The 17,188-nt window shown below is 41.8% G+C and overlaps 1 protein-coding gene across 9 annotated transcripts in view; it reads right to left on the bottom strand.

Annotated features, from left to right (window-relative positions):
* The window catches only part of JMJD1C (jumonji domain containing 1C), a 167,090-nt gene that overhangs the window by 28,169 nt on the left and 121,733 nt on the right, over positions 1-17,188 (bottom strand). For 7 of the 9 annotated variants that reach the window (XM_074593126.1, XM_074593130.1, XM_074593127.1 and 4 more), the window contains 6 exons: positions 12,243-12,348; positions 7,304-7,428; positions 5,910-6,053; positions 5,597-5,789; positions 3,834-5,509; positions 581-753 (listed from right to left, as the gene is read on the bottom strand). In XM_074593126.1, the coding sequence (XP_074449227.1) occupies positions 581-753; positions 3,834-5,509; positions 5,597-5,789; positions 5,910-6,053; positions 7,304-7,428; positions 12,243-12,348 (2,417 nt within the window). The remainder of the gene's footprint in view (positions 1-580; positions 754-3,833; positions 5,510-5,596; positions 5,790-5,909; positions 6,054-7,303; positions 7,429-12,242; positions 12,349-17,188) is intronic. The other 2 variants (XM_074593132.1, XM_074593133.1) reach the window with 2 other exon arrangements.

The raw sequence follows: 17,188 nt of genomic DNA, 5'->3' as shown, positions 1-17,188 counted from the left end.
CCCACCTGGAGTCCTGCATCAAGCTCTGGGGCCCCCAACGTAACAAGAACATGGACCTGTTGGAGTGGGTCCAGAGCAGGGCCACCAAGATGATCAGAGGGCTGGAGCACCTCTGCTATAAGGACAGGCGGAGAGAGTTGGGGTTGTTCAGCCTGAAGAAGAGAAGGTTCCAGGGAGACTTTATAGCAGCCTTTCAGTACCTAAAGGGGGCCTACAGGAGAGATGGGGAGGGACTCTTTATCGGGGAGTGCAGTGGTAGGACCAGGAGTAATGGTTTTAAACTGGAAGAACATAGATTTAGTTCAGATATTAGGAAGAAATTCTGTACTGTGAGGGTGGTGAGACACTGGAACAGGCTGCCCAGAGAAGTTGTGGGTGTCCCATCCCCAGAGGCCAGGTTGGATGGGGGTTTGAATAACCTGGTCTAGTGGGAGATGTCCCTGCCCAGGGCAGGGGGATTGGACTAGATGACTTTTAAGGGTCCCTTTCAACCCAAACCTTTCTATGATTCCATGAAGCTAGAAGACAAAATCAGCTGCTGAAATGTACCCTCTCACACACAGTTAAACAGCAAACTTACTCTTTGTGATGCTCTACAATACTTTTGGACAACGGCGGGCTGGAATGCGTTGTCAGTTTGAGAGGTCGAAGGGGATCTGCACTGGACGGTCGCACAGGAATGTGACTCAGTAAACCAAGGCTGTCAGCTGAGGTCACAGGGGTGGGCTGGTGTAACCACGGGCTGGGAGTGTTCTGTTAACACCAACCAAAACAAAAAAATAAAATCAGATTTCAAAACTATCATGGGACCGCAGGAGTTGCTGTATCAAGTCTTACCAATGATGAGAATGAAGTAAAGCATTTCAGCATCAAATCACACACAATAAACTAAATTTAACATTTTAAGTCACTTTTTGATCAACTGGAACATCTGACTATACTTCCCCTGGACTTGCGGCATACGCAATAGTTTACACATGTCAGAAGCGTTCTTAGAACAGTTTAATTTTCAAGTATTCATCATGAATAGATGGCATCTCAAGCTCATCAAAATTAGCAAACCAATGATAGTCTGACAGCACTTAACTTCAGTTACTAGTGAACAGACCATTAGCTCTTCAATTAATTGCAAGTACTTCTTTCAAAAGACAAATACAGTTTAGTATTTCTGGAAAACAATTTCATCTCCAACTTTATAACAAATCTCAATATTAAGGGACAGAAGTATCTCTTTCCGAAACAGTTCCTCTCCTCCCCCCAACCAACCAATGAAGTACGATAATCCTAATTAATCTGCTTTATTTTGCCAGGCATTTTTATTTGGCATAATTTTGTCATCAGCACGCTATTAAACCCATAAATGTACACGGCTGCCATACTTTGCAGCATGGCAAACACACAGTACACACAATTTTGTGCTGTGTAACTAAATACTCAACACGTGGGCAATACCAACCTCCTCCCTGACACACACCACAACAGTCTGAATTTATGAAACTGTTTTTTAATTGACTACTTGGGTAAATTTCTATTTTCCTATCTTCTCTGAAACTTGCGTAACAACTCTGCAGAAAAGCCAAAGACCGGTTCTGTCTCTCTCCCCTTTCCCTCTCTCCTCTGAGACCTGCTTAGAAGAAACACGTGCTGAGGAGTGGAGAGGCAGGGCACCCTGTTGTGGTGCTCGAGTGCCAGGGACAAGCCAAGAAGGATTTGGGACAAGAGCGAGCAGAGCTCTCATGTGCACCCCAAAGTCTCTCAGTGCTGCTCTACCCCTAATTCCCGGCACTCTCCAGAACTTCTTCCCCTCCTCCCCAGACCATCCTCCTCTCCTTCTCCCCTGTCTTGGTGACTACCAGTTGAGAACTGCTGCAGCAGAAGGGGAGCCAAGAGCTCTCAGGATACACGCACGCAGCACAGAACAGATCTGCAGGTGCTACAACTTTGAAGTTCTGATTTCTATATTTTTGAATATTTAAAGCAACCGCTTAGGTTTGTGCTAACAGTTTTAGCGCACACGTTTCGTAGCCAAGAGTTCCCACGCTGTGGTGAGTTCCCACGAATAGCCTGTAAGCTGTATTAAAGTATTATGCAAAAAAGACCCGTCACCTTCTCCCTAGAAGAGCCGGGGAACATCTGCTTGACACCAAGCATTGCCCAAACAGCTTCGCGACTCCACCTGCAACTATCTACGGCCCAGCCCAAAGACGGAAGTTGCCACAGCCACCTGCGGACGGTAAAAAAAGGTGTGCTTGGGGACACACTTCCTCCAGCACACAGACATGGCTCAGCCTTGAGCCAAGGGTGGCTGCTGCTGCTACAGCTCAAACACAGATCCCTTTCTGCAATCGTGGCATCCATGCAAACCGACTTTGGAAACACCCATTCTGGGTTTCTAAGACGTATTTAAAAAAGGCCTTCGGTGCAAGAGCCAGAAGACAAGTCACCACAAGACAATTGCCACATATCAACATAATTAAAAAGCTACGTGCCTCGGTATGCAGGGCTGCATACTTCAGGCAGCCAAAGTGAAAACAGAGTCTATCGTAAGTTCTTTAAAATGGACTTCAGTATGGGGTGGAGCAGGCAGCAACATGAAAAAATAAATCCACCTATAGTTTTCTCTTAGGCTTTTCTTCACTGCTGCGTTTGACTTTATCATGTTTTAGATCAAACTGACTTCATATTACAAGGCCAACTCAAACTGACTGTTTGGGAAAGACTTAGCCACAATGGTTTGGCTTTTCTCAAGAATGAGGCTGGGGAAGAATAGCTTCCCCCCATGATGAAAAAGAAAAAAAAGTCTTTAGAACCACTCAGGAACTCCAAGCTTTGACGCAGAGGCTTACAATTTGGCAGAAGGACCACTGTCAGTGACATGCCTTTTGTGGTCCCTGTGAAAATCTGCCCAAATTAGGCCAAGTTGTAAGCCTCTAAAAATCAGTATGCACATGCTCAGTGGACGTTTGACTGAAGCTGGCAGTAAAGCTCTCCAAAGTTTCTGTCTGCACTACACATGCTTCATCTTACTCTGTTCCTCTAAGGTGCCTGCAATGAGCATGCCATATCCCAAGCCTGCAGGAGCTTAAAAAACTTTTCCTGTAATTGCCACGTCTGCCTGACAAACACCGCCGCCGCACCGGGCGCGCTAGGCTGAAAAACACAAACCATTTCTTCTGAGACCTCAGTGGTTACGCTCCGCATACAGAGGAATCACCCTGACTTGAATACAGAGGAGTAGAAAGCAGATGGGAAGGCAGGGATGTGTGTCAACAGGAACAGAAGGGGAGAAAAAGAGATGCCAAGAGAGGGTACGCAGATAGGTGTAAAGACAAGAGAAATGGGTGTACAGCGCAAGAAAGATTTATAAATGCTAGAGTATTTCTCTTCAGAACTTCCCATTGGATTCTTTCCGTCTCAGCTTTTTTCCCCTATTTAGCAAGCATACACAAAATTTCACTATGAAGATGACTGTCCTACCTCTCTCCTAGTATTTAACTTACACAATGGTTTTCATAGTTTGAGGTAGCAAGTATTTACCCTGTGGACTTGAGGTCCCAAACCAGCTGGCTGACCTCGCTTGGTCATAAACTAAATGCAAACATTTTGTCTTTTTTTTTTAAAATCCTTAATAATCAAGGTCTGGAAGAACTCCCTATTCACATTCGCTGTGAGACAGCAGTTACTAACTGGATTTCCATTCCCAGTTCTCTGCCCACTCAAAAAATCCACCAGCACGGCACACTCGGTGTGACACAAGCTACCGAATCCGTACCTAAAAACCCACTGTTGGGACACCAAGCTAAATACATCATTAAGAAACGAGCTGAACTTACCCTTCTCAAGGAAGCCTCCGTGTTAACAGGAGTTTCTGGGTGGACCCATTTGGAGGAGGGCAGACCGAGTCCTGAGTAAGCATGTGTTCCGTTTGGATACTGCCAAATAATTGGATAAAGCCCTAGCTGATTATAGGAAGCAGAAGGATGAGCTTGTCCAAGAAGATGTGGAGACTGGTGTTGTAACATCTGTTGCTGCTGCTGGTGTGCTAATGCCAAATGGCTTAAGCTGCTAGCATGAGCAGTCTCTAGTCGCGGGTGGCCACCCAGCAAGGAGGCAGCAGGCACTCCGGGTAACACTGCAGGAAGTAGATGAGGGTGATGAACAGAATGGTGAGATGCGGTACTAAGGGGGTGAGTGTTAATAGCGGACAAGGGAGCCTGAGCCGAAGACCCAGCGAGCAGATGGGATGAACCAGTTAATGCAGGATGATGAGCGTTGGGATTTAAACAGGTTCGGTGGGATGAGGAATGCAGAGGATAATTATGCTGATGCAAATAAGGTGAAATGTGATTAGTTCCTGTTTCTTGTCCAATCAGAGTGGGGTCCCTGTACACCGTGAAATGTTCATTCTTGTCAATGATAAGAGGACTTTTAGTAGCTTCTAGAGCACTAACTCTAGCTGGAACTGGATGGAAACTAGACCTAGGCAAATCATGATCAGTTTTATTGGCTGACCTTGTTAATCCAGTAGCATGGCTGTTTTGGGAACTAACCTTAGACTTCACAGTATCGGAAGATTGGGTGAATTTAGGCTTAACATCAGGTGACTTTGTTTTAGGATGATCAACTGAAGCACTAGGTTTTGACTTCACAGAATCGGGGACTGGACTTTGCTTATGCAGTTTACTCTCTTCTGCTAGAGAAGCTACATTTAACGAAGACATAAAGGAGCCATACTGCACTTTTTCTTTTTCAGGATTTAAGTGTTCATTTACTGATAACGTTTTTACAACTCCGGGTTGTATCAAATCCGTTTTGTTAACAGCACTGCTAACCCAGCTTTGATCAGCTTCCTGTTTTCTTGCTTCAAGGAAATTTGCATTTGCAAACTGCTGTTTTAAATCGCTGCTGTGAGATTCTATTTTCTGAACTGTTTGCAAACCAAAGGTACTTGCAGCATTATCCTGGCTCTCCTTTTCAGAGTTGTTTTCATTAGTAATGTCAACAACACATTTCGGAGTAGGAGGTCCGGGTACAAACTGCTCATTTTTTAATTCCGCAGTATGTTTTTTTTCTGCATTGCACTCTTGAACATGTGGATCCTTGGCGTTCTGCTCGTAAGGTGTTGGCTGCTCTGCTGCATGGAGTGAAGATTTTTCCTGTTGATCTAGGGCAGATGACTTCAGTCTTTCTGTCTCTTCGCGTTTTTTATCCTCCTGTATTTCATCCCATGGAGACCGCCTATCTGTTAGTGTCTGTTCTACTCCCTCAATAGTTTGGGATTTTCCTTCTTCTCCATTTACCTTTGAAGTGTTCTTGCTTTTTAACTCATTTTCCGAATTTTGCTCTGAGGACGAATCTGTTAATCTTTTATTTGAAATTTCTGAGTCACTGCTCTCAGAGTAATCTGAGATATTGTCTGTCCGCAGTCTCTTCATATTTAACTTTTTTTCATCCTCTTCAGGTTTTCTTCTTTTACTAAGGAAGTGTTTATTTTTGTTTTTGGGGTTTTCTGTAAAAGACAAAAACACGTCTATCACATTTTCAGTCTAATACAGTCTTAAGAAACTTTCCCTCCCTTTCCAATAACCGCTTTTACCTCCTCGACCTATGTAATCATATCTTTCTTCTTTCACCTTCTCTTCATCAGGCATGCTGCTATCAGAGCCTTTCCTCTTATTTGGCCGAGTATTCCTCTGTTGCTGGTGCTGGTGAGAATTCTGTTTTGGTGCTGCAGTTTGGGAATTCATTGCTGGTCTGGGACTATTTGCTTGTGCACGCGTATAATGACCCTAAAAATAATTTTGTGATTAATGGACTTAAATGCAATTTTAATTAGCTACTTTAAGCATGTATTTTGAATATTCGCAATATATACGAAAATACTTAGGTAAAAAGATAAATGTATCTACGTGGACTGTGTTGCTGTTCTGGTTGGAACGAGACCGTCGGCGTGAAGTGATGCCAATATTTTCACCTTTCAACAAAGAGTGAACAACATCATCTAGAAAGGTCATCTGAACCATAGAAGGATCAACATTCTGAGGTTCTAACACCTGGTTTATTAAAAAAGAAAAGAGAATAATCAGCAGATGTTCAGACGCTGCTCAATCTATATTTTCTGTATCAGTGTTCACCAGCCTATTTTGTGTGCTAAAGACTAATCATAGAAAAGCCTACTTAATCCCAACAAGCAGAACTGACATATGACTCTCAACAAAGGCTGGGAATACAGTAAACCCAAAGCAAATTGGTCTTTACATATCACTGTAAAAATAACTTATTTTTTTAAAAAGAAAAAGTACCCCACCACCACTTCCTTCCCCTTCGCTGACCTGTAAATTTGAAATTAAAAAGACACTGAGCTCTTCACAGCATAACCCGAGTAGCAATTACAATACACAAATATTTTGTAAAATTTATTTTATATACGATAAAATAAACTGCAGAAGCACATTACAATACTCTTTCAGCAAAGCTGCTGAAAGAAAGGAACCAAAACGATTGGAGAGAAGAACTCTAAGACTGTCGGAGTGTTACTAGTGAGGGGTATTTCAGAAAGAAGGAAATGCTAACCAGATCTTTCATCAATGTGTCACAAAGTGAAAAAATAATATTTGGGAAAAATTAATTAGAGCAAATTAAGGGAAAGAATGTATTTGAGCATTAGACTAGTCTTAAAATTTTATTGTCGCATATGATTTTGTCAGTCATTTCAAGGCAGACGGGTCATTCACCGTATTAATGTTGAGTCATTACTCTGGTCTCCTGAAATAGAATTCATTACTGCCACTAAAAATACCAGCATTCATTCTTTTTGTAACATCAACTTCAGAAATACAGCTAAAACCCACCGCAATAAATGTAAATTAGGGCCGCAGTAAATGTTTAATTCAATAAATTGAGGAAAGTGGATATTTCAATTGCTTGGAAGAAGTAATCGCGACTGCAGTGCTAAAAGACTTCAGCGTTGAGAAAAGAAATCCTCAACAGAGCTGACAGGGAAGACCAGTTCTTAAAACTAGATCGCTTCACTTCAAAGGCTTCACTAGTCAAATAGCGACAGCAGAAGAAAAGCCAAACTGTAGGACTGGTATTAATCATGTCATTGCACAAACATTCAGCTTCAGGATGGTATTAACTGCTAGCCCAATGCAAAGTCACGCTGCAGTTTCAAGCACAGCAATAGACTGGCCCCGCTGGAAGAGAACAATTCAGTGCACTTCAGAGTACCACACAAAAACATTTAAAAAGTCCCAATGCGCAGTTTACTTGAAGCTTTCCGAACATCACATGTCGAACTCACCTGGTCATTCATAACAACCATAGTGCGGGTAAAGAGATCATGATGAGTAATGATACCAGTAAACCACTGGGTGGCGGAATCCTGTCTGTACACTCTCACCCTATAACCATTTAAGGAGTAGGGACCTTTAGAAGGGGAAGAAATAAAAAAGCCATTGAGGGATTCACGAAAAAAAGATAGTAAGTAACACAAACCACGCATAAATGGGGTTTCCTGGGTTTTTTAAGCTTCACAGCAAACATACAGTGCGCATGGCACAGACAGTAAACTACAGGCAATTCTGGCACAGCACTGCCTGTGGATTTTACTTTTATTCAGGAAGACATTTTGAAATGCAAATGGTACATTTAAGTATGCTTTAAGGTCAATTATGCTAACGTTTTCAACATACAATTTTCTTATCTAACTAAATCTTTCTGCAACCATGATGACAAACGATGGGAAAATTCCCACCTACAAACAGCAACCATAGAAAAGTAAGCTGAAAGGCTCGAAAGTGGCAGCAGCAGGTTATACAGAAGCTATTTAACAGGCTAGTCACATGCCCAGATGCTTTGCTGGCAAAAAGATTTACATCTTGGTGGTTAGGCTCTGCATCTGCCAAGTCTTTCCCATAAGTGACCACAGAGTTTCTCTCCATTACAGCAGTCGGAACGGCAGCTGAGCGATCCCATCCCTGCTGCGGTCGCAGAGAACATTCAAAAACACACACGTTATGAAGCCTTTAGCTCCTGTTTTCAGATAATCAAAAGCAAAGAAACCCCACACACTGTCCTTTCACAAAGACCCATTTAATTCACCCCCAAAAGCCCATGGGGGTGGGGAGACAGTATGATACAGTACTTATTTTAAAGGTGGTTTCAAGACTCAGAAATCGAGATTCGACAGTTTTACTCTTGTTCAGTGTCTCGCTTAATCATCGGGACCATAAGCTTTATCGCACTTAATGTTTACATAGCGCTTTGTATGACCAAGCCACACCGCCACCAAGTTCAGTTCCAACTGTGTGGGTTTCACTACTTCCACAACCAAACCCCAGGCCAGGCATACAGGAACGGAAGCAAATGCAGTCAGTGATAACCTACAAAATGCCTAACTTCAATGATTTAAGAGCGCGTAGTTGCTCAACTGCACAGGCAAGGCCAGAATTCCCCTGTCTTTCCTAAAGATCATTTTTTGACAGCCCCTGCCCAGAACATTAAGCAAGCTCAAACATCTGCAGCAAACAGCCAGGGACCTCCCTTTCTCTAGTAAAAAATATCCATATTCACACGACTGGGTCCATTATACTCTCTGCACAAGGAAGCGTGTGATCATAAGGACTGTTTTTAATGTCAACATTTGAGAGATCAAGAGAAGTGCAAAAGCAATAATAATTTAGACATTTCCAAGTGGTCTTAAGGTTTAATTTTGGAACCTTAGCAAGGCCTTTTGCATGTGATTATCTAGGTTTTAAAACAGCTGTGAAACAGAAACACCATGCAATGGCACCCTTCCTTCATCCACATCATTCACTGCCACAACTGAAACCTCGAGACCCAGGGAGCCCTCTGAGCTACCAGTGTCAGCTCAGCCCTGAGCACGCTTCCAGCTGCACAGACAAGGGTGAGAAGTGCGCCAGCACGGGCACTGCCAATCACCGGTACATATGGGCAGAAAAAGAGGAAGAATCTACAAGCTTATGTCTCACATTCCTGGTCTCCGACCAGACGGGGTTCCCGTGGGGACACATTTCCTGATGGCTTCTCTCCAACCCTTCTCTCCATATGCCCCTGCAAAACGCCTCCAGCTCAGCTCCCACACTTCTGGCTGTCTGACCCAACCCAACACGTCTCAAACTTTTCATGGCTGTCCCAAAGCTCTGCCTTGTTCAGACAGTCTCAGTAAAATTTTGCCTGTGTCTCTTCGTGCAAATTTCCCGTTCCTACTTTCCTATCCCAGCTCCTCCTCTCTTGCATCCTACTGTTAACTGCACAATGATTTTCAGTCTCTTGCATAACGAGAACCAGCCTCCCCCCGGCTTCTTGTCTCATTTTAGCATTTACGATTCCAGGCCACTGGCTTCCAAGTCTTCTCAGCTTACAAGCTCCATCCTCCCTTCTCCATCAGCTTCCAGCTTCTCTCACACTCTTCTGCGCTGACCCAGTGCCAATTTCTTTCCTCTTACCCCTTGTTCTAATCTGCGTCTGCCCTTCATCCCAGCTGTTATCTCGTCTATTTTTAAAAGAGACTTCATCTACCTTTAAAAACAGAGGGGTGCTTTTTTCTTATGTGCTGCTGGGGCATCAGGAAGGAGGAGAAAAATTAAACTGCGGTCATACGACACAGGACAGCTCAGCTCCAGCCCAGCCCAGCCGCAAGCAGCCATTACAGGAAAAGCCTGGCTTTGTCTCCAGTCCCTGGCTGAATCACGCTCAGCTACACATTGTTGAAACAGCCTGTGCAGGACTATCGGGAAATATCTTCAGGGCTGAAGCACAGTCAGGGTTTCAAGTGGATTATTACACATGCAGCCTCAGAGATTGTAGTGATAATAAATCTAATAGGAAGAAAAAAAATCAAAGATTTTAATTGTTAAAAATCAAAGACGCTTTACTATGTTCCCTGAACTGGTTTTATTTGTTCCAAAAGCTTTTAACTTGGCCAAGTCTGGGAGGAGTTTGTTTTTTCTAAAACAAGGAATAAACTACTTTCCTGCCAAACCTACAATCTCTACTGCAAAGCATGCTGCTGTGACTGCTGCCCAAAGAAAAGGTCACGAGAGCCAATTTTTTTTTCCTTAGTCTCATTCTTGTATATAATTGGACCCGTTTTGACTAAAATTCCCCCTCCTCAAATTGGCATTTCAAACATTTGGAACCTGGTTTTAATGTTTTTCTCCGACCCTCCTCTTTCTTCAGATAAGCTTTTAACGGTGATAGTCAAAGTAGAAAATACTAAGATACGAGATGGTGGCTTCAGCCTCACAGACGACAAGGAAAAGACTGGGTCCTAAAAATGCTGTAAAGGATGAAGTAAGAGCATAAGGTAACAACTTTAATAGATGCGTCTAGACACAGCAGAACTGAAAGTGTTGCTTAAATTGCAGGGAACAGGAAAATGGTAATAACGGAGAAGGTTAATGGTAATAACCAGAGAAGGGAAGAGAGGAGAGAAGGAGGATAACATGACTAGATTACAGCAGGCAGTACTGCTAGAGGGCTGTCTGTAAGCCACTGAAAGGTTTGTGCCAAACGCAGTCTCCATGACCAGGAGCAGATTATGCCCCAGGAGAACGTGACAGCAGTCTCTGCTGGCTGACCACTGTCCCGCGGGGCAGAGGTGATGGCACTGCAAAAGCCCTCACGGTGGATGGCACGTCCCTGCCCGAGAAAGCACAGTCACACCAGGTGAGCAAGTGGATTTTAACCGCAGCTTCTCCTTAGACGAAGAGAGCTAGTCTGCAAGGACTTCTGGATTAGATTCATCTCGTCATCTAAAATACTCCTAATTTGTGCACTTCTAGGCACCTAAACTTCTGTTTGAGAAATTCTATATAGGAAGACAAAAACACAGTTCCTGGAATGAAGATATATATAAATGAGTTGTGCGGATGATGGGCTGGCAGTTTCATTTAGATGACTATTTCAATATTGCTGGGACTTTGCTCAAGTATTGATTCTGTACCAGCATACACAGAGGCTTTTGTAATTGTCTAATTATTGTTACTCTAATGAAATACAATAAACAAGCTCAATTTTAGTCTCCTTTTCATATAGCCCTAATTTGATTTCACATCACCTCTCAATCCAGTTTTGGCTGCAGATTTCATCAACAGGCTATTAACTCACGTTGTATCTGAGGATATTAAGATAAAATCTAAAATGCCTAACGCTGACAGACCAACTTATTATCTACACAATTCTGCGCGTTGCTTTTTTCAGCATACTTTCTCTGTGGCCTATAAGAATAATCATATCTATTTAAATTAAAAACTCCACAGAAGGAAAGACACAAGTTGTTTTTTTACTGTAACTTCAGCATTATACTTACCATATCCCTTTGGCCTTCTAAGCTTAGTTTTATCAAAGAAACCAGACAGCAAGCAAACGTCAGCGCCATCCTTATAATATCAGGTTATTTACTCCTCCCCATCTTAATTTACAGAATGACTGCTTAAGCATTTTTGTCCTCAAATTACCTTATTGCTTGCCTGGGGATCTTAACCCAGACCCACAGAGGTTAGTTTCTGCCCCCCACTGCTAGAAACACCTCTGTAGAGCTGCCTGTCAGTTCTGCAGAAAGTTAATGAACATACTGCAAATACGTATAAAAATTTTATTATCAGCAAGATTGAGCCCAAATAATCTATTCTAATTCATACTAGTTTTCAAAAAACTTGTATCTACAGTGTAAAAAAGATGTATGTGTTTGCTCCAACTTTCCAGCATTAGAATCAAGTTACAAAATCATAACTGATTTGAAAGGCACTTTTGAATCTGGGGTGAAGGTGTGGGGTGGGGACCTGAAAGTATTCTTCATCTGTGACAAACTGCGGAGAACTACAAGCACAGACAGATACTGGAGAAGTTATCACATGTAATAGTAACACCAAGAGAGCAAAGAACAGTTTAAAACATGCTAAAAGGTGTGTGGTTGCCATTCATACACATTTATTTTCACAACATATTTTACAAAATATCTACGTTCAGACTAATGATATTCAGCTTTGCTATAATCACTGAGACATCAAACAAGTTAAGATCGGTCTGAAGAAGTCATGCACAGCTTCTTACACACTCTTGTTTTCTGGAATTGGCAAATACTTCCAAAAAATAACTTCCAAGTTAGAAATATATTCTCCATTTTATCACAAATGCTATGGGATGCGCCCCACACAACTAGTGGCCTTAAACTAGCTAACACAGAATAAAAATAACACAATTTCCCACATAATTACCTTGCATAAAAATCTCCTGAACCTTTTGTTCCTTTACCCAGGCTTTTACCTCCTCATGTAACTGCGGGTTATCCCTGAGAACTGGGTTTAGACTGTCTACGTCGTCCTAAAGCAGAGATTAAAAAAAGAACCATATGTTATGTTTACTTGTAACATTTCTGTTTATTTTCCTAGATGTATTTTAGAGTACAGTATTAAGTAGTTTGATGCTAATTTTACTGATTGCCTACAAATCCTTGTGTTATTTTTAGAAAAAACTTGAAAGTGCAACATAGTGCTAGAAGTTATTTCACGGGAACATGGTATGTCAGATCCCACATGTGGCCAGACTTGTAAGCTATTAATAGGATCACACTTTCATAAATACTGTCTTACTACAAGCTAAAATTGCCCTCTAAAGACTTCAATGTTTACAGGCATGCATAAAGAATCGTTAAAATAATTATTAAATGAATTTATAAAAAAACACCCTTGTTTTCAATATCTGTAAATTTTAATATGGACATATTGAGCATAAACATAGATACAAAACCCACCAAAATAATGCATAAGAGAAGCAAACATTCTGAGAGAAACACCGTTACTGATTTTCAAATATGTAGGCCTTTGTTAATTAGGTATTTTCAATCAAATAAGACGTTCTTTAATTTTTATGTTTATTATATTCAGTTCTCCAGGAAAAGATCGTTTTTCACTATTTAAGTAGGACATCATCTGGGAAATTATTTTCCCAGAAAGTATTTGGTGGCACTGTCCTCCTAACAAGGAAGAAGTAGGCACAAAATCCAGTTCGTATCCTTTAAAGCACGGCTTAAATCATCGTTCAATCTCCAGACTCTTAGAACCTATTTCTCTTTATTTCAGAGCAAACATGCTATTTCTGCCTTTGAGGCTGTGCCAGAGAAATAAAGCTGCACCGCTGCCTGGCGACTCCTCGTGCAGAAGACAGGCTTGAAACTCCGTGAGCTGCAGGAACATTCATTTGTGCTGAGAGAACTTCAGACAGCTAAAATAATCAGAGCGATTCTACACATCCAAAATGTAAAATGTTTTATCAGTACTGCAGCGGAGATCAAGTAATTTCTTTCCTTGATCTCCAACAAGTTCCTTGATGTTTCACAATTTATTATGAAGAGCTCCAGCCATAGAATATAAAGATACAAGCAACACTCATTGCTGCCAGGCCCTCAAGTGACACGAGCAATTTCTCTCTATTCATCCTGATGAGATTATTCCTGCTAACCCACTGATCACAGGATGTCTATTTCAAATTCAAAATTCACTTCCTGACACTTGAAGATTTGCTGTGCTCCATTACGGAGAATGCATCAATGCTTTGGTTATTAGAGAAAATGACTCTCTCCCCTTCGGCTTTTGAAAAGGATGTGGCCTCGGATCCAAAAAAGAATGGTCAAGATGATTGTTTTAATACATGTAAAGTGGAACAAAGTAAAAGCGAAGGGGTAGATCAACAGGACCTTTACCACCAGGTTAAAAACACCAGCCAGGCAAGTATGTTGCCAGCATTATCAGAGGCACAAGAGGGTCAACGTTAAAATTTATTCAAGGATGGCAGACTAGCAAAACACTTCCTCCCCCGAGGCAATCTAGAAAGGGTATTATCAGCTGTTCTACTATCCTGTGCAAATCCATTTTTGCATTGATCCTACATACAGAAGCAACACCACCACTGGGAAGAGGGAATGATTTGCCAGGGGAGCCCAACAGATTGCGGAACTGGAGCTGTGTGATGATGATTCATCTGTCCTCCTTCCCATGCACTCTCTTCACAGCAGCTGCAAGAGATTCCTGCACCTAAAATTTCCGTTCTCACATCTACAGCATTAGACCTAAGCAACACACTGAGACACTGCAATACTGGAAGTCTGGCTGACTTAAAAATGCTTTAAAATCTCGTACATTTTGAATAATTCCTTCAGTCCCATCTATGAAAACTTTTCATTTCAAGACTATACACATTGATTAGGTACCGTGAAGTCAGACCTGTTACTCTTAATGTTATTCTACTTCAGTGAGTTCTTTATGCAATGTTTTTGAGTCTCTATATCATCTTCAGCCACTTGATTTGTTTCTGAAGGCAACACACACCACTTTTTTTTTTTTTTTTTTTTTAGATTTCACATCCTTCCTAAGCATCATGGCCTTCTTTGAACTTGACACTGAAGATACTGGTGATCCTACAGACAGTACATTTGAACCTTTTCTGTTCTATCTCCTATTCAGACCCATGACACATCAGTACCTTTGACTGAGAGTGCTTAGTGTGAACACTCAGAAAAGGAGACTGCAAAGTCCATTTTGTACTACTTTCCTTGCTTGGAGAAAGATGAGCTCATCTCAAAGGCGAGCTACGTAAGGCACAGGTGAGGTCAAAGATCCTGCACACAGGTCTGACTGCAGTTATGTAGAGGATATCAAAGAGAACCCAAGGTTTCTAAATACACACACAGAGAAAATACACATTTAACATATCGTTAGTCACTGGGGGGGAGGGGGAGTGTTTTGCTGCTAGACATGAACTTGCTATACATTAGTCAATAGAAACCAGTGAGGCAAAGCAAAATTGTAACTGACAACTGAAGCTCAGTATCAAGATACTAAAAATAAGGTTCCTGAAATGTCAAAAATTCTGTTATTTTGTGTACATATTACATAGATCTATGAAAAAACGTGTGCCATTACTGACCGTTTTCTACCATTAATCTTAAATCTGAACATCAAAAAAACAGGAAATTAACTGCATAAGGTGCTAAAACTATAAGGTGATAGCCTTTAACACGTTTTGGCACCAACTTTGACAAAAACAGACAGAAAGGGCAAGAAGAAAGGCTGATCACTTGCTGTCCCTTCCCCGCCTTAGCACTGAAGAGGAGCAGATGACTCTGCAGTGCCCAGGTTTTTTCCTTACCCTGTACTTATATTGCTCAAGAAACAACAACTCTGTCTACAAATTTGAACCCTGGCAATTACAGCCTTCAGTCTTCCCCTCCTTCTTGCTCACAGTCGCAAGACTGACAGACTAACCCACAGAATTAAATGCCCTGTAGGATTTTCCACCAGACTTTTCCTCATTTGAAAGTACTTTCACTCCCAAAAGTAAGTACGTTACCCTCTCCTAGACTAGATTTTCCACAAATCCTGGAATACCTCCTCCAGAAGGATGTTAATGTCGGTTTGAAATCCTTCTGAAATGCAAATCAGAATGCAAATCAAATAAACGGGACCGCAATTTTCTTCTTTAAATTTACGGTAGTAAGTTCTTTATGTACTTCATATGGCGCTGCCCCTTGCTCCACAAATTACTATACGCAAGAGTGGGAAGACGACAAAGGGCGTATGGGCTAGAAAGATATGGTCAAGATAATCCTTCCTGTCCTTCTGGAAGACAGTCACATGAAGCAATGTGACTATCAGAAGCTTGCCAATCTATGTGAGGTTTTTTAGATCTTGCTGCTATGCTTCCTTCTTTCTAGACCAAAAGAGGAATTCACTTCTGGTGGAGTGGACTTTCTGTTTAATCATCCAAAGAATGCTTGAGTCAGCTGCATGTCTCTCTAGGTGAAAATTCTCACCTGCTGGGGATGTGCTTGACTCCTAGGAAGTCCTGAGAAGAATAAAGAATGAAATTTTCCCAAATAACAAAGTGACACAGTGCTTTTCTGAGTATATCTGTTCTTTCTTCTGGTGCAAAATAATGGAACAGGTTGGAAACTATAGACCGTACCATCATGTTAAGATACCATGCTGTACCACTAGCAAGTAGAAATCTTTGTTCAGAGAAGCATTTTCAGTGAGCTTAATCAGACAAACATATTTATCATTCAAAGCCACAGGTGAACAAGCGCAGATCCCTTATAACGCTTCAAAATTGCTTTAAGTCATGAATCAAACAGGAATTTCCAAGACAGTACCCACAGAAAAACAAGTCAAAATCCAAATAACGTACAAAGTTGTCCTACTCAAGACCCATCCACAAAGACACTACTGTCGAAGATACTGAGAGGCATCCCTGGACAAGCCCAACCTGCACATTGCCTAAAGACCATGAGCCTTTTGGAAGGCTCAACTGACCACAAGCTCCTTTTCCGTTTTGGGCGGCCGTGCACGTGTGCGGTGGGAACGCCTGCACATTTCCACAACTCTCTACCTGCCCAGCAAGACTTGCACTATTGAAGCAAGACGTTTCCTCAGCATTCTAAAGTACTTCTCCAAGTCATTCTTCACAAACTTGAGGGGCAGAAACAAGTTCATTAAATCAAGAGATGAAACCTTGGAGCACAAAACAACACCTAAAAAGTGGATTCAAGTAGCTGCCCCTACCCCCAATCACACAGCCTCCATTCTGCTTATAGGAGGGCGTAGAAACTCCAGTCAGCTGTCAACTCTCCATTCACGGTGAAGGAGAAGAGAACTGACTACATACAAATTTTTTTTCCAGGAAAACCAGTCCTGGAATAACAGAGGTTTTTGGCACTAGAGAGGCTTAAATCGGAACCGTGATGACCAAGCTTCAACACACGCCGTGCATTAGAACCTGCAAACATTTATGTGGGAAAGCGCCTCCCTTGGCCACGATGCTTCTGCATTTGGCTTCAATGCATCAAGGACATCTTTTTAATATCAGTAGGAACTCATTTCAGCTAGTGTTTTACAGAGAAAGACTAAGTAGATTTTGCAGTCCTCGCAAAGGTCAACACCACATTAGTCCTCACCATCTGTGGCTTAATTAACTATAGCTTCCTCTGGCTGCTTAGAGGTTTTCTGAAAATTTAGGACACGAATTAAATGAAAACTAGTACATAACCAACTCGAGAGTGCTGTTTACAACATTTATGCAGTACGCGCTGCACACGGAAATAGGCATTTTGCTAGTACTTTAACAGTAAGGGGACCACACTTAAATTCAAAGAGTGCAAATAAAAAAT

Source organism: Larus michahellis, chromosome 6 (genome assembly GCF_964199755.1).
Source record: "Larus michahellis chromosome 6, bLarMic1.1, whole genome shotgun sequence".
NCBI lineage: Eukaryota > Metazoa > Chordata > Aves > Charadriiformes > Laridae > Larus > Larus michahellis.
Note: the sequence above shows the minus strand (reverse complement) of the source record. Positions and strands in the feature narration are given on the sequence as shown.